Here is an 18073-nt window from a genome sequence, read left to right on the forward strand (position 1 = left end):
TGCGAGTGTGTGTGCGCTGAAGGTGAAGCCATGTCCGTCCGCCTGCTCGGACTCTCACCTGCTGTGTTTTTTGAAACCCACACGGTTCGTTCGTGAGGCCGAACTTTGCTGCCTCCTCCGTCACGCGCATGTGTCCGCATGTGTCCCTGAGGGGCCGAGGGGCCAAGGTGACGAGGGGCCGAGGGGACGAGGGGCCGAGGGGCCGAGGGGCCGAGGTGACGAGGGGCCGAGGAGACGAGGGGCCGAGGGGCCAAGGTGACGAGGGGCCGAGGAGACGAGGGGCCGAGGGGCCGAGGAGACGAGGGGCCGAGGGGCCAAGGTGACGAGGGGCCGAGGAGACGAGGGGCCGAGGGGCCGAGGGGCCGACAGCTCCGGGGCCCAGTGACTTGTTTATGGTCCCGATGTGACGACACGACAGAGACGTGCAGTACTCATCCAACACCACCGCGAGAACAAAAATATAGATTACTCTGTTGCAAGTAAAAGTCTTGCGTTTCAAAATCAAGTCCTTGGTGGAGTGGCATTGACCTTAAAAACTATGCAGTTTCATAAGTGAAAGTACAGGTTTTATGTAGAGCCCGACCGATGTGGATGTTTGGGGGCCAATGCCGATATCGATATTAGGGATGTATGTATGTTTTTGTATACACACACACACACACACACACACACACACACACATTTTAAATATATAATGTATGTACATATATACATTTTATATATAATGTATGTACGTGCGTATAATATATTATTAAAAATCTGTCAATGATTCCTCAGATGTCATTATCAAACCTTTATGACAAAGAAATGTAATTGAGGCGTGATATTTTAGTTTAACCATTAACTTTATCATAAATAACTATAAATTGAAAGGAAAGTACAAGTACAACCATATAAATAGAACTTGAATTAAGAATATAAACATCTATTTTACAAAAAAATGGAAACATAAATGCACATTAAAAGGCTCATATCGGTTGGCCGATAATATCGGCCGATACTATATATCCATTTGTGACCAAGATCAATTGAGATTATTGGAACATCAAAATAATTGCTGATTCATTTTCTGTCAATCAACTAAACGATTAATCCCCTCGGCAAAATTGGCACCATAATAAAGTGGCCTCATGTGGTGTGATTATGTGCAGCTGCTCTTCAAAAGGAAAACAATTGTCAACGAAAGTCATCCATGATATTCTTTGAGATCTAGTTAAGAAACAGTGCTTGAGATTCAGATTCAGACAACTTTAAGTTTGATGATACTACTGATGTATTTATGACACTTTTGCAGTAGCCATTGTTTCTATTAAAGGATACATATCATGCTCGTATTCAGGTTCATAGTTTTAATTCGTGTTATTACTTGAAAAGGTTTAAATGCTCTAATATTTAGTAAACACATCAGTCTCCTCATACTGTCCATTCCTGCAGCTCATCTTTCCATCCTCTGTCCGAAACGTTTGCTTTTAGCTCCTGTCTTTTTAAGGCCCCTCCCTCCCGATAAAGCCCAGTCTGCTCTGATTGGCCAGCTGGCTCCATTCTGTTGTGATTAGTCGACCACTTCCAGTTCTCTCGCTCTCACTTTACCTCGCTTTGTTGGGGGCGTGCCAGACGAGCCGCTAGACATGCTTTATGCACGTACGTAATATGGTGATGTGATGTCCATGTTGCGGCTCATCAGCCGGACTACCGACTACGAGAGCAGTGTTTTTTGTCGGGGAGAGGAGCTCCCTTTCGCTTTGCAGACTTTGCAGACTTTTCACATACACACAAAAAACGACATAACACACTAGAGGAAAGGGGAAAACTGGAGAAGCCTCCTTTAAAGTTGTCTGGGAAATCTGTATTTAAAACTATAGTATTTAAACCTCATCCTTTATTGAGGAACGTCATTCGCCAGCTGAGTAATCCCATTAACATCTGTTATTTAGGACCATTACCTTTTCAGACATATACTCCACAAAATATGGCAACGTTGGGTCTGGAGTTGGCGCTCCACATATGACGAACGCAGCAGGAGATTGTCCGTGTCAGACGCGTTCACACCATTACGAAAGTCTACGGAACGTTCTGTGGCGTCTGGGTTATGGCGGGCAGGAGGCAGGGCAATGACGGTAATTCCTCTGCGGAAAGCAGTGTTTATGTTTACAGTCATCAACACGCCCACTCGCTCGCTGACATTTTCCGTATTTTGGCGTCTATGTCTAAAAGCAGCTTTAGTGTTACCTCCTGTGCGTTATGCTGAATGCAGTGGAGACTCCCTAAATTAAAGCCATGGGTGGTATTTGTTAAGTATGTATGGCCTGGCTGCTGTGCAGTGGGAGGTTCAGGAGCCGTGTGAATAGGAGATTAACCTCGATGTGTGACTTGTTCTTGAGACACTGGTACCGCAGCACATGTGAGTTATACGAATGTACAAACCAGGAGGGAGCTGGGGCGGAAAACTCTTTGGGGAGTGATGGTCTTAATGTCACATGAAAGGCTGAAGTTGTTTCCCCCCCCCCCCCCCCCCGCATATAGATATGCAATGCAAATATTGGTGATTATATCTTAAGCAGGAGACTTTGAATGTCGTTGCTTTTGCGGTAACATAATGTTCAAACAGTCCTCATAATAGATTGCACTTTATTTTAGTAACAAAGGAATAGATATTTTTAAACCAAATAGAGAAAATATCCAATTCATCTCTGTGATAGGTGAAGTGATGCAGCCTTGAATGTGTCATCTTGGACGTGTTGGAGCGTTTCATTGAATGATGTTATTCTCAGACCATCCTGGTAAAGTCATTTGATCCATTTGGCATTGCATGTGCAGTCCTATTTTTGTGTAATCTCTGTCGGTAACAAACACCAGACATTGGTGTCAGCTCGAGGTAGACGTGACACACCTCCTGTCTCATGAGCTGGAGAAATAATTTGTCTAAAATGTGGCTTCACCTGTGCTCGCTGAGGGCGTGGCCGCACATGTGACTCACTCATATCAACCATCAAAGCGAGTGATTCGGCTCAGCTCCGGTGGAACGCCACCGCGGGTAATCCTCTGGGAGACTGGAGGACACCGAAGGGCCACAGACATTTCCCTCCAAAGCTCAGACTGTCACATGATCATGAGGCCTTGGGTGAGGCGTTCCCTCGTCGAGGCTAGTATTATTGAACAATTTAGACCTGTACAAACACATTTCACCCCCCTCGATTGCAAAACTGTCTTGTGCTGTTGTTTTATAAACATGAACCTCAACACTGTGGGATTCCTGGGAAATCATTTTATTGCTCTAGTGTAGGATTAGGATTAATCGTTGTTATTATGTAATCAGAAAATTCACGGACCTGGACCAAAGTTATGTCTTTAGATTGCCTGTTTTAGCTGCAGCTCAAAGTTATTTTTCATTATTAAACTAACTGCTCATCATTTCCTTTATCAATTGATTAATAGTTTGGCCAGTAAATGTCAGAAATAAAGTGAAAATTGCCTGACTCAATTTCTGTGAGCTGATTTCATTTAGCTTGTTCTTTCTGACCAATAGTCCAAAGCCCAGAGATAAAACTGCAAATCTCTTGTCAAGTGGTCGGGTGAATAAATCAGTTACATTGGCTAGATCCTGACAATCTGCCATGTGCAATGACTGAAAATTATTAAAAAAATACCAATCAAAAATTCCCCAAAGCCAAAGGTGCCTGAGATATTCAGTTTACAGCAGTAAAACTGGCATTTAAAAGAGCTGCAAGTGGATTAATGGATTCACTGACAAATCGATCGATAAACTAATTGTTTCTTCAGTACACTTTTTTGACAAGTCCAATGGAGACTTTCTTATTGATTTCATGCTGTATCCTTGAGAAATGTAGTGATCTACTGCTGTGTTCATGTGGTACTGGTGGCTATTGATAGCTTCCGAGCCTGACACCTTTGGAATTACTTTGTGGCCAGCTGTGACTCCACAACTAGTTAATGTCACTTTATCAGAAAGCAAATACTGCACCGTAAGAATAACGCAATAGAGAAGGAATTCAATGGGCGTGAAACTGCAAATGTTTTATTGATAAGAGAACCAGCTTTGCCCTTTTTGCAGCAGAGCAGCTCAGTGTGTTTATCATGAGGGAGTTGTGTCGTTTATCTCTCTTTTTTGTCATTGGTGCACCCAGTATATAAATGGAGCACAGCCTGGTTTCTACTGTGCTTCTCTCCTGGTGCTGCAGGATCCATGACCGCTATCCATTACAGGACAAGGTATCACTTGCACAAAGTAAAGACAAAGGGAGAAAGAAGGCCTGTGTGACCTCAGCCAGGATGTACGTTTGTGGAAAGATGTGTGCACACACACACACACACACACACACACACACACACACATTTGTAATCAGGCTTGTGTGTTTGCAATCAGTCATTCAGCTACTGAGAGTGCTTTACCTGTAGTACTGCAACATCAGCAGTCTGAGTCCGCACACACACAGACACGCACACACACACACACACATTCGCTTGAGAGAGGCAGAAGGAGCGCTTCTCCTTCTGCCTCTCTCTGCCTAGTTACACCAATTCCCCTCTGCATTCCTGACACCGGTGCAGTCAGAGCTCATACACATCCACACTCATGCACACTAATGTGTGTCCACACACACACACACACACACACACACACACACACACACACACACACACACACACACACACACACACACACACACACACACACACACACCATTATTCTGACGGTATGCTGCTGGAGAGGCAGGGCTCTGGTTTCATTCGGGCTTCAGGCAGCCACTATGTTAGAGTCTTGTGTTTGCGTGCGGTGGCTACTCTGCGCTTGACAACATATCATCATCAAGATATCATCTCGGGTGAGTCGCTCCGATGTAATCACACTGGAGATAAAGCAGTCCTTTTGTGGCTGAAATACAAAATAAATTTGTAAAGGAAAGGAAACTGAAAGTAGTTGTTTTTTCTTTGTCATATGTGGAAATGTGCAAGGAATACATTTTCTATACATTACTTATTGTATATTCAGCACAAAGTCATGGATCTTGAGGAGGTGTTTGGTGGTGTGTTGTGGGTTTCTGTGTCACTGTAGCCACTCGGACACTAAGAAGGGAGGCTAGTCAAAGTGTTCAGCTCAAAACTCCTCGTCAGTGTTGTACAGAAAGTAATTTAGTGTGACTCGATTACATTTCATTGATTCCAAAATATGTTGTGGTTCCCTTGGAACCCCTCCAAACGTGCTTCCAACGGTTGAAATCTGTATTACAAGGTGGATTTCATCTGATCTAACTCCATGTATTCAAATTTTTATTTGATCATATGTGTGCGTGAGCAGCCCAAAGTTTCACCAAAGAATGTGTTTCTAATCAACACTCCGTATGAGAAGGCATTAAAGGAGATTAGGATTGGCACAAATGCATTGAGACCACTGCTGATTGGCTGCAAGGGCTCATTAGTGATGGGGGTTACATTTCTCCCCAGTTCATTCAAAATTCCTACTCTCGTGTAGTGCCGTGCCTTTGTTCCTTCCCATTAGCAGGGGTTTGACTTAAGTCCCGTCCTCCCGCCTCATTTCACAGACTTTAGCTCTTTCTGTGTGAGCGCGGTGACTTTTAGCTGGGATGAGAATTCCCTTTGTCCCTCAGGAAACTCGCTGAGAGGAAGCAGCTGTGGCTTGCTGCCTTATTGCTGCTGCACTTTGGATTTGTCATTTCCTGTGGAGCTGGCCAGTACGAGTAGGAATAGTCCAAATTTTCCAGTAGACTTAACTGTGTTTCTCCCCAACAGAAAATCTAAATGAAGACATGGATACATTGATGACTCCGGACCATTGTTTTCGCTTTCACTATTTGAATGGATTAATGTTTGGACTGATGAGATAAGAGGACGCAGATCTGAAAGGACACTGACGTTTGGACTGAGCTCCCTCAGCCAATGGCTACGATAGAAACCAAAGGGACCTGCAGCAGCACTGCTGCCGGTCTCTCATGGGCACGGGTGTGTAAGGAGTGTGGCCAGCAGCACGATGGCCTGGACAACCACCTGTACGAGTACCAGGACGAGGTGGACGACGAGCTGGTTTGCCACATCTGCCTGCAGCCCCTACTCAGACCCATGGACACCCCCTGTGGCCACACTTACTGCTTTCACTGTCTGAGCAACTTCTTGAGAGAGCAGGACTTCTGCCCTGTGGACCGCCAGCGGCTACAGTTACATCAGTGCCGTCCCTCCAGCCTGCTGGTCAGGAACCTGCTGGACAAGCTGATTGTGATGTGCCCTCACTATGAAGAGTGCCAGCAGCAGATGCAGCGCTGTGAACTGCAGCCTCACTTGCACAACAGGTGAGACTCTGGGTGAAAAATCTGATAAACATGTAGGAAATTTTGTAGTCAATTTTTTAGTCAGTCTCTTCACCAGCCCATTCTATGTGCCTGTCATTCGAGTGCACATGAGAGCAAGCTGTTGTCCGGCTGCTGGCCAGTCACAATATGTTATTGCTATTTGTTTGACACAACATTAGGCAATGGAGTTGTATATATTGTTCAGTCATATATTAGTCACAAAGTACTTGGTAAGTTAGATATTTCCAGCAAAGCACCATATATACGCGGTATTATTTATGATTTCTTTAAAAAAAACAAAAGCCCCTGCCCAAACAGACTGAGGAATGTGAAATAACTATCATCAAAAATGTTTTTGTCTCCTTCTTGTACTGTTTCAACGTATGTTTTTCTCCATTTGTTCCGGGTAGCACAGTCCCTCAACAAACTCACAAACTTGTAATCATTGAGCTCAGGATGCGGTGCATGTCGGACGAGTTGTTTTCCACATGGTCAGCATGGTGATTATCAACCCAGCCATGATGTAGTCATACGCTGGTGGCAAATAGTCCTGCTGCCGCCTCTCTGAGCAAACAAAGAGGAGGCAAAGTTCAGGCATGAGGAGCATGTAGCAGTCGCAGCGCTCTGACTGACTTAATCAGACTCAACCCAGACACCCTGCAATGCAGTGGAATCGTCTGTTCGTCTGCATAGGATTTCTCTTTTAAATCCTCTCCATGAATAAAGATTTGTGTTTTTACTTATCTCCCCTGTTCCTTTGAAAACACTTCACATTGATTTTCCTTCTCCCTATTGGCCATCTATCCCTGGCACGCCTTGCTAACTAGAATTCAACAACAACCCTTTCCATTTTAAAGATGCTCATTCACAAGGAAAGAAAATGCCAATCGTCACCTTTGTCGCTCTCATTTACCAGTGTCCTCCCTGTCCCTGTCTTTCGACAGATGTCCTGTTTTCAGACGACTGAAAGAGGAAGCAGAGAAGAGGAAGAGGCCCTCCTGGAATGAGTTAAAGGGACGTAAGAGTGACGGGGAGTCGCCTGGTGATGCTAAACATTCAGCAACACCCCGGGATCAGCCGGAGCCTGGGCTGATCAATCCTGCCTACGAGGAAAGTGAGGATGGTAGGAGTCATCTTCACCTTTATAACAACCACCTGAAGTCTGTGTTCTGTACAAACAGCATAATTGGAATGACCACATCTTAGGAAATTATTTTCCATAGCAGGCTGGTCATACTCTTTGGCAATGGCATTGAATAATATTTATATAGAAGCTTCCAGGTGTGGTGGAATGAATGAGTTTCCCTGCTGGGGTCATGTGCTCATCCTCTTCAGTGGGGGCTGTTGTCAAAACACACTGGTGGGAATCACTGATGTTTATAGCTTCAGGGTTTTGATTCTTGGTCTGTCTCAGGTGAATCATCAGCCTAGACACAGAAAAATGTGCCAGCTCACAGGGTTTTTTTTTCCTGTCTCATCATAGGGGGAAAAACACTTAAAGCAACTTGCGAGCCAGTTCAATGGACCAACGTCCACTAAAACATAGTTTCCAGGCAACTGATAATCAGCATCCACAGAGTAGTTTGCTTTGTTGTTATTATCATATGTATTTTAGTCAAATCACTGCTGTATGCTCTGAAAATATGTCAAGAACTAAGTGAAGTACAACCAGTGTACACACCTTTAAATGTTATTAAGTTATACACGCATTTATTGTTAAATTCTTTTTCCATTCGTCAGCATGTTGACTCATCCAGGTTCTACTACCTCTGCAGTCGATGGAGTTCTTGCCTTTGTGATACATGTGGGACTGAATAGATTGGCAGCACTGCTGAGGAGTTAGCTGGAGCATACAAATACTTCCTAGTCTCCGTGTTCCCACGGTCCATTTCCAAGTTTGAGATACTCTGCGTAGTTCAGTGTGCTGAAATGTGTGTCTCCATTTTGTAAAGATATACTAAGATATATATAAAGATATTATTAAATATAGTTTCTTGCGGTTTTGCTCAGCTTAGATGAGAAGATCAATATTTATTATACTCTAAATCGCAGAGTAAACCTTATAACTTACTTTATGTGCAGTTCGCTTTTCTACAAGGTTTTTGACCAAATACAATAAATGTGAGGGATATATTAAATAAAGACATGAAGGCCCCCTTTCATTTATGACTACATAATAATTACTATATGTGCTTCTGATGTTAATTCCAATCAATTACAAAACTGGACATACTGTCATAGGTCTGTCCATCATAGTACAGTTTATAGTAACATTCACTGTAAAGATGTGAGATGATGCAAAAATCAGATTACTAGACGAGCTGTAAATGAACCAAGAGCAGACCAAAGATCTAAATCATTTTGTTTGGTCAGTGCGTGTGCATGACAGGATGCCAGGGCTGGAGACATTTGAGTCAGGATGTTTACAAAGGACAATTTTACAGTTTCCTTGTGTTTCCTCTTCCATGTGTGTTATATATTTTATGTTATATCACTAGTTACATAACTCAGTTTATATGTCATGTTGAAATAAGCAGAGAAAAGCAGTTGAAAGTGCTGATGTGGGGTTTTGCATTTATATCTGTAGACCATTTAACATTGTTGAAAGAAAATTTAAAAACCATATTCCTGATATTTTAGGTGATTTATAGGAATAGACAGACTGCATTAAAGATGTATGGCTGATATATGTCTCCTCCGTGTGTGTAGTAGTGCAGTAGTGACAACCTTGAACTACAATAATATTCGGATTGATTTCGACTACAGATTTGTACATGTTTGTAGGCCTATGAAAATGTTCTTGTCGTTTGGATCCCTGGCAGCTTTTTACATCGACTTGGAGGATCCGTTGTTACAGTGTAACTGGTGATCGGTAAATGATGACTAAAAGGAAGATATTACCCAAAAGTGCAATTATTAATAGTATATTAATAAAAGTGTTCAAGTACTCTTTTAATTTTTTTATAGAAAATCATTGACCAGAAATGCCTTTTAAGTGGATGTTTTTAGCTAACAACACTGAAATTTAAGCTTTATTTCTCATTTGTTTATCAGGTATTCTACAATATGCAACTCACCTGTGGAATTCGAGATTTATTTTATAGAATATGATTTGATGTTCTCTGTTCCTGTCGCCCCCCCAGACAACACCCCTCTTCGGTCTAGTCTGGTTGCCGAGGCCAACATGGTGGAGCTGTTCAGAGAGGAGCCGGAGGAGGAGCTGGGCTTTCGCATCGTGGGGGGGAAGGACACTCCGCTGGGGAACATAGTCATCCAGGAGATTGTCCGGGACTCGCTAGCAGCTCGTGATGGCAGACTGGCCCCAGGGGACCATATCCTAGAGGTGAGAGGGGGTCATCAACTAAATGAGGAGAGAGTCGAGACAATACAGCCCATGATGTCAAGTATTCATCTCTTCTTTTGAAGTGACACTTCAAATCAACATATTTCTCCATAAACACATTTTCAATGTGTTCTCATGGAAGTTGAAAACACAGTGCTTTTCAGCAGGGAAATGGGAAAGTAGATATTCAAGATGAACAAGTTTTAGCTCCATGGCAACGAGGTGTGGTTTGTTATTGCCGGGGACAAACACGTCATGTCAGTGTAAACAACTTTACCTGGTTGCTGTCACTGATTGACTTGTGCCTGTTTGAGAGGATCAGTGTTAAAACATGAGGTTTGTCCTTTTTGAGAGGGTTATATATAGATCAATACGATTAGTCTTCTGGAAGTGTTGATAGAGGAGAGGAGAATGGAAGTACATAATATCACAGATCAGAGATTTTAATAATTTGTGGTGTCCTCTTTTCCTCTGTTGTCCTCCTCCTTTGATTTCTACCCTCCGGTTCCACAAGGTCCCACAGTAAAATGAGCTGTGTGTCCTCCACAGTACAGCTTTTCCTCTAAAGCTGACAGATCCCAACCTGAAAATGAAAACAAAAACCTGCCAGCTAACAGGCTACTTTCAGGATGTGGAACATAAGCTACAGTATTTTTGGGGGGGTTGAAAGCCTTTGCACGTGAAGAGAGATGAGTGATTCTATCTCTATGATCTTGAAACTCAATCTTTCTCTTCCCCTTGAACCGATTGGATTTATTTTTGTGTCGCTCCACTGTCACATCAGATTATAGGTGCAAAGATGCCTTTGACAGGCTCTTAATATAAACAGAAAAAAGGCAATGAGTTGTTTGCTATGGTTCTGATCATTGTAATGCAAGAACAAGAAAAAGAAGGAAAGCTACAATATAAAAGTCAGGTCTATGAAACATCACAAATTGTCGCAGAACTTAATGTCTTGAAAATGACTTGCATTTTTATTTCATTATATCTTACAGGAAAAAGTAACATAATTTGTTAATTTAACTTTTTGCTTGTTTTTTTTTCACAGTTTCAGCATTCATGCAAAGTAATGACTGCTGTGTTTGTGTTTGGCTGCTAACCGCTGACCGTGGTGTCGCTGTTTCTCTCTGTGGTGTTGTGTGTCCAGGTGAACGACATCAGCTTGGCTTCAGTCCCCCATGCGCGGGCCGTCGCAGTGCTGCAGCAGCCTTCCCTCCTCAGACTCACCGTTATGCAGGAGAAAGGTTTCAAAACGCGGGAGCCGCGGTCTGACCATCACCCTTCCTCGTCCACAACTTCCTCCACCGCCTCCCAGCCCTCTCAGAGTCCCCACGGCAACGCCACCTCGAGTCACAACCCCGGCACAGTCCTACAGGTGACGCTGATGAAGAGTCAGCGCAGCGAGCCGCTCGGCATCAAACTCATCCGCAAATCGGACGAGAGCGGGGTTTTCATCCTGGACTTGCTGTCTGGTGGTTTGGCAGCCAAAGACGGAAAACTGAGGAACAATGACAAAGTGTTGGCCATTAACGGCCACGACCTAAGACACGGTACACCTGAGAGCGCTGCCCAGATCATACAGGTATGTAAAAGGACCGAATTTCTTTTTTTTCCTTACGTTTAAAGGTATTCCTTCCTTTTAGGCTGCAATTGTTTTGAGTTATATTTAACTTTCCTTTTCTTTGGCAATGTTGGGTTTTTGTGTAATGTGGTTGTTGTGAGCATGGAAAGGTTTGTTTCGGTGCATTTAGGGAATTACAGACACTTGGGATCTTAGATTTATTTGACAAAAAGCTTCACACGGGTGAACTATGTTGTTAGACGATCAACCCTAGAGTGAGACACAACTAAGACGAAAAACATGCAAACATCTTCTAAATGATGTTCTTAAATTATTTAAAAAAAGGTTTATAAAGTTAAGCACTCGGTTGTTAGTGGTTGTTAGTTTGTCTGTCAGCATCAGCTGTTGTAGATTCCCACAACATTTGAATGCAGCAACAGGGACGACTTTACAGAACAATCACGGCTTTTAGTTACTTTGCAATGATGCAACATTAACAAAGTAGCTTAGAGGCTGCAGCTTTAATGACATCACACAATGTGAAGGTGATTAAAAAGAGCAAAAACAAGATGACAACTATAGAGTTACATGTAGTCGGGCTACAAATGTGGACAGAATATCAAATCTCAAGAGCCGCGTGTGGTAATATGCCAGCTTGTTCTTTAGGCCTAACAGTGGCAGTCAAATGAAAGGTCAAAGGGTCACCAAATTCACCAAAACAAATCTTGTATCCATAAAAATGTCAAAAGCTTTTTTGAATGGTCGTTACCCAGATAGGACAAGTGATAGAATGGCCGAAGATTGCTCGATAGCAGCACGGGAAAAAACTGAAGTTGTTTTAGTGCATGAAAGTGATGGATTAAGTATTTAGTCTCTGCGAGTCAAACTGCATTCAGGAAACAACATGAACCAAGGAAGGGCCAGGAAGGGAGCGGATCTGCCTAAAGACACAATAATTATGGCATGGAAAAAATTTGTGTTGTTTTTCGGTGGAATGAATTCCTTTTCTTTCGTGCGCTTTCAGGCCAGTGAGGTTCGTGTGAACTTTGTGGTGATGAGACCTGCAGAGACTCAGGAGGAAGGAGGAAGCGGCAGAGAGGGTCAACACAGCAGAGCGGCCAGGAGGGCGCCCGAGCCACAGTACTTCAAACGCCGGTCCACCTACATGAAGGTGATGCACAGAACAATTTGATCACAAATTCATTCTCAGACCAAAACACATGACTCCTGGCCTCCTTTTATGTCAAATATTGCATATCAATTTTTTTGTGTGTGTCCTCCATAGCATGAATTTTGACTTATTTTTACCAGTAACCACAAACTTGTTTCTGTTAACACGGTGTAGTCGCGGTCACACTCAGTTGTACCATACGCTGTCAGTAGGAAGAATAGCAACTCCCCCCTAGTCGGGGGTGAGAAGCTTTGAGAGCAGACACCTGCATCGGTGTGCAGAGATGAAAGCCCCTCTCTGGGGCCTCCCTCTGTCCTGATCAAAAGGCCCAGGGTGCTGCTCACTCTGCTGCCACACGGCCACTGTCTTGTTGTTTTTGGTCGTTTCTTTGGGTGGCAGAGGATCAAAGCCGGTAACAGTTAGCTTTCGCCTGCAGAGCCGAGCCTTTTCGTCTCGCTGGGAGGGGGGTGGGCTCCCTGCTGGGGGGGAGGAAGAGCCCCCTCCCCCACGCTTCCCTTCTGATGGTTTACAGACTCAAGAAAGAACCAAGGAGGCTGGTTGAAAACTGTCATTTTCCACACATCTTTTCCACTACGAGAGCTCAGTGTTGATCCTCACACGTTACCTCTTCCCTTTACCTCTCGGCTCCAACTCAGATGTTTCACATTTGTTTCTACGAGAGGAATCAATTAGGTCCAGAGATCCCAGAGGGGCCGAGGTAGCACAGACGTGAGGCATGTTATGTCAAACAAGAAAAGAGCGATAAGACAATTATTTTTGTGGAGAATATGTAAACTTGGCCAGCATAATTTCAAAAATCCCCACAATAATTTTGATCAATATGTTTGTCGTTGTTTCATATTCATTGTTGTGTCATTGTTCACGTAGGATCCTCCGGGTGGGTTTTCCAGCCAGGAGAAGACCGTGAGCCTGAAGAAGGAGCCTCGGCTTTCCCTAGGCATCACCATCGCCGGGGGGAGGGACTGTCGCAGCCGCCTGCCCGTGTACATCACGAGTGTGCAGCCTGTCGGCTGTCTGCACCGAGATGGCACCATCAAGAGAGGTACAGAGCAACATCTGGCCATCTGTGATTTTTTTTCAACTTTAACAATAAGGAATTTTATTTGAAGATGAAGATGTTAAAGAAATTATTTGTTATAGCTGTTGTGCTTTATTAGTCATTAGTCATAAAAATAAAATGTCAAAATTCTAAAGTCCAAAATGCAAATATATTCAGTTTACTGTCATATGAAAAAGAAAAACCTTGAAGTCCTCACGTTAAAAGCTCAAACTAGCAAATGTTTTGAAATTTGCTTTAAAAAAATAATTACAACAAAGTAGTCACTGATGAATTGCATACCAATCAACTCATCAATTAATTGTCTGATCGTTGCAGCTCTGGTCGTGAGTGGGGTCATTTCAATCCTTACCAGTTAATTATGAGGGAATATTTGGATAAATTCACTGGAACAGCTAGAAATGGTCAGGAAACAAATGTCTATTTTTGTTTTAAAATCTTTTACAATTTGATAAAGGGCTGAATACTAAAGGGCAATTCTCTTCTCTCTTGATCCTCTTCAGGGATGCAATGTGTTGCTCATAGACACTTAAACAGGGAGGACATATGCCGAAATACAAGTCCTAGACAGATAGTTTTATCCATGCGGTCGAGTTGACAGCAATGTACAGTATGTTCCTGTGATAAGAATTTTTTGCCGTACATCTAACATTGAACACAGAGATCCCCTGAAGTTTTTTTCTTCACAACATCACCTGTGTTTCCTCAGGTGACATTCTCCTGAGCATCAATGGCGTCGATCTGACCCAGCTGACCTACAACGAGGCAGTTTCCGTGCTCAAGGCTCAAACGGCTCAGTCCCAGGTGGTGCTCCGCGTCATCCAGACGCTCTCCGAGGACTTGGACGAGGAGACCGAGGCTGCCAACATGGACGAACTGGACCCCATGGACGATCCACGAGACGACGCCCTCAACTGGACGCCGCTGTGGACTCGCTGGCTGGGCTTACCGAGGTGAAACAGCTTTCATCGTTTATCCACTTTGACTTCTGTTCATTTTGATGTGGAAAAAACTTAGCTCTGACTCTGCCCCTCGTTGTTTCAGTCACATGCACTGGTGCCGGGACATCGTCCTGCAGAAGACCAACAACGAGAGCTGGGGCTTCAGTATCGTCGGGGGCTACGAGGAGAGCCACGGCCAGCAGCCTTTCTTCATCAAGACTATTGTGCCTGGTACACCTGCTCACTTTGACGGACGCCTCAAGTAAGTTGACCTCCGTTTGACTCCCGCATGCGCCGTAATCAGCTCCTGTGTGCTTTCATCACTCCTTGCATCTGTGCTCCTCCTGTGCAGGTGCGGCGATGAGATCGTGGCGGTGAACGGAGCCACAACAGTGGGAATGAACAACTCGTCTCTCATCCCCATGCTCAAGCTGCAGAAGAACAAAGTCACGCTGACGGTGGTGTCCTGGCCCGGCAGCCTGGTGTAGAAAACACATGCACATTCCCTCTCTCTCTTTCTCCCTCTCTCTCTCTCTGTCTCTCACACGCACACACAGACTTTGCCCTGTTCAGCTGCATTCTTGACTGGTCCACTCACCACTCTCTCTCCCTTCCATATGTTACTCATCGTTTGGTTACGTTCTTATTAAGGCTTTTAAATCAGTTACGTAGCACCGAACACGTGTGTGTGTGTGTGTGTGAACATAAGAACCGTCCCGTGTACAATGGTGCCGTTTGTCTCAATGTGTGGTGATGTCACAGGGCAGTTTTTATCAGGGTGCAAGACGACGACAATCAGTGAAGTACTTTATATGCTAAGGACAAACCGGAAGGACCGCTACTTTTCAGACACCGGTTTTATCCTCTACCGAAGCTTTATCTATATTTTTGTGTTGGCTAATGTTATAGTTTAGTTGATCAACTTGATCCACATAAACAGCATCCAAAGATGAAATGTAGATGTAGACAAGTTATGTAATGATGAATTGTAGTAGATGGGTAGCTGCTGATTGTATAGACTGATGCCAAAGACAGAAAAAAGCATCCTCTCTTTTAAGTGTTATCAACATTATTTTTTATTGTACTTTTAAAACGTGGCTTCAACAAAATGATGAAGCCATGATGGAAATATATTGGAAAGTATAATTTCAGCAGCTATGGATTAGAAAAAGAGACTTATTTTAACCATTGTGGTTTTTAGGAAAGGTATAGAAAGAGATCTGCCCTCACCTTAGGTTTGACACTTTGATCGGCCTGATGTCGACAAGAACGTTCAGTTTAAAGGATCTGAAAAATCTGATTTTAGCCATAAAAGTGAAACCGTACGTTCCCATAAACTTCACAGGAACGATGAACGGACCATTTTATCAGAACTACATGAAGTTCATTTCCTTGATTTTAGCAACAACCGGGAACTGTGAGTCTGTCGATAGAATCAAATAAATCTGTGATGCATTTTTGGTTGTTGTTAAGCCATAAGCAAGACAACTTTTTGTTCAACTTTTGATTTATCAACCGATCCGCGCCCCTGTACGAGAGCTCTGTATTTATTTCAAATGATACGCTGCCTCACGTTGAATGACTCTGTTAAGCGGGTGCCTTGTAGACATTGAAGGACAAACCAGAATGTAAACTTGCCTTAAATTGCCACTCTACCAAATGTGTTTCCTCTCATTCTTCATTCTCATTACGTAGTGTATATACCTTGAATATTTCCTCTCATTCTTCATTCTCATTACGTAGTGTATATACCTTGAATATGAATTCAAAGATGGATGGCCTAGTCCAGATAAATTTGATTTACTTTTTGTGTCAACACATTCCCTGTGGCCTTTCTTGTATCTTAACTGGTGCAACACCTATAAAACAATTCAGAATACTGTCACAGAATTAATGTTTGATTCAGTGAGTGACTATGAAATATTTGTTGTGTATGCGTTGGCCCGTCCATCGTTTCATTATGTTCAATAAAATCATAATAGATCTTGCCGTTCTTCTGTTTATTCAGTCTCTAACTGCTCTGTACGGGTGCCATGAATAATGAAGATGTTTTAGAAACATCCCAGGGTTAAATATATAAAAACTCAATCTGAAATATTTCATCTTACATAGATGGTAGAATCACTGCAACATTAAAGATAAATGAAATATAAATATATTATGGGGCTTCACAAGCTGATATTGGTTCATATGTCACACTGATCAGATGGTTCACATGGGATTTTTAGCTCAGCCACATTCTCCTAGAACAACACATTTTACAGGATAACTGCAGAATGAGGGCAAATGGTGAATTACCAGTCAGAACTGTCCAATAAACTGCACAGTGACCCCTGGTGGACACAAACTGTGCAGTAGAGAAGTGACAGGTTCCTTACCAAAGTGTGGGCAAAGCAGTGAGTTGGACATTTCCAAAATTTATTTGAGAATTTCATTTTTTTTCTCAGGTGTTGTGACACTTGCTCGTGAAGTTAAATGTGCACAAACATATGTTCTTTAAATGTTCGATCCCACCTCGGGACAAAGAGACAGTTTGGTATTATATTAGGACATTGTTGGATCTGACAGAGGATTGTTAACAATGCAGAGTGCACGGTTTCACATTTGTGAATTCCTTCATGTTTTAACACAGATGCACGAGAGTCCATGACTTTCTCCCTCATTTACAGCCTCTTCAGATCTATCTCTCACACACACACACACACACACACACACACTCAGACACACAGACACAGACAAATGTGTGTTTGTGTATGCAACTACACGAGACAGAAAGACTAGTATGACTAGCTAAAAATGCAAAAGGTACATAGGAAAGTCAAACAGAGAGACAGTCAACTTAGTATCAATCATACGCACAATAATTAGCCAGTGGTGGAAGTTTTAGCAATACGACAATGCACAAATACTCTTGTGTAAGTAAAAGTTCTCATCTTGCAGAACTGTAACATTTTAGAGCCGCCAAGCTCCTGGAAGAGGATTTTTTTTTAAAATTTATATAATATAATATAATATATATATATATATATATCAGGTGTTTGTTTTTTTACGTAAAATCAAGTAAAAAGGACCATATTTTCCCATATTTGGTGGAGTGGAAGTACAATGTATCATTAATTCGAAATACTCAAGTAAATTACAAGTAATTTCATTATGAAAATTACATGTTTTTCAACCGTACATTACATCTGCTTTCTGGGAAGTGGCAGAAAAAAAAGTGAAGTTACACTACATACTTTGAGATGTCCACGGTGTCGTCAAGATTCTCAAAAAAAATGAATACTTAAAATGTCTTTATGAGACAAGAGCTGCTTTATCGATGAAATTCTCAATTACTCAACTGCATGATTAAACCTTGTGGTTAAACTGCACCACAAGTAGTGATGCTGTTCGGAATTAACTACAATCAGTAGAGGCAGTAACTTGAGTTTAAACTATTAGAAAACCGGTGGAGCAGATCACTGCAGTAAAAACCTCAGGGACAGACTGTGAATGTGAAAACAAAAAGCACAAAGGACCATAAAACAAGCCCCAATAAAGACCACCACTCCAGTAATCGGGGGTTGTAGTCAGATATAGTAGGAACATGATTCAGTGTTTCCTACTCTTTGACCGCTGATCCACAACATTAGAAATCAGCAGCGGCACGTTATGGT

The 18073-nt window shown here is 42.8% G+C and overlaps 1 protein-coding gene across 3 annotated transcripts in view; it reads left to right on the forward strand.

Moving 5' to 3' along the window:
- The window catches only part of lnx2b (ligand of numb-protein X 2b), an 18126-nt gene extending 1720 nt beyond the window's left edge, over positions 1–16406 (forward strand). For 2 of the 3 annotated variants that reach the window (XM_035649726.2, XM_047334496.1), the window contains 9 exons: positions 5770–6323; positions 7268–7446; positions 9467–9666; positions 10814–11248; positions 12252–12398; positions 13287–13461; positions 14186–14429; positions 14521–14679; positions 14770–16406. In XM_035649726.2, coding sequence (XP_035505619.2) covers positions 5917–6323; positions 7268–7446; positions 9467–9666; positions 10814–11248; positions 12252–12398; positions 13287–13461; positions 14186–14429; positions 14521–14679; positions 14770–14905 — 2082 coding nt within the window. In that variant the 5' untranslated portion in view covers positions 5770–5916 and the 3' untranslated portion in view covers positions 14906–16406. Of the gene's footprint in view, positions 1–4691; positions 4845–5769; positions 6324–7267; positions 7447–9466; positions 9667–10813; positions 11249–12251; positions 12399–13286; positions 13462–14185; positions 14430–14520; positions 14680–14769 lie in introns of those variants that run through there. The other variant, XM_035649727.2, reaches the window with a different exon arrangement.
- The last annotated feature ends 1667 nt before the right edge of the window (positions 16407–18073 follow it).

This window comes from Scophthalmus maximus, chromosome 9 (assembly GCF_022379125.1).
Source record: "Scophthalmus maximus strain ysfricsl-2021 chromosome 9, ASM2237912v1, whole genome shotgun sequence".
NCBI classification, from domain to species: domain Eukaryota; kingdom Metazoa; phylum Chordata; class Actinopteri; order Pleuronectiformes; family Scophthalmidae; genus Scophthalmus; species Scophthalmus maximus.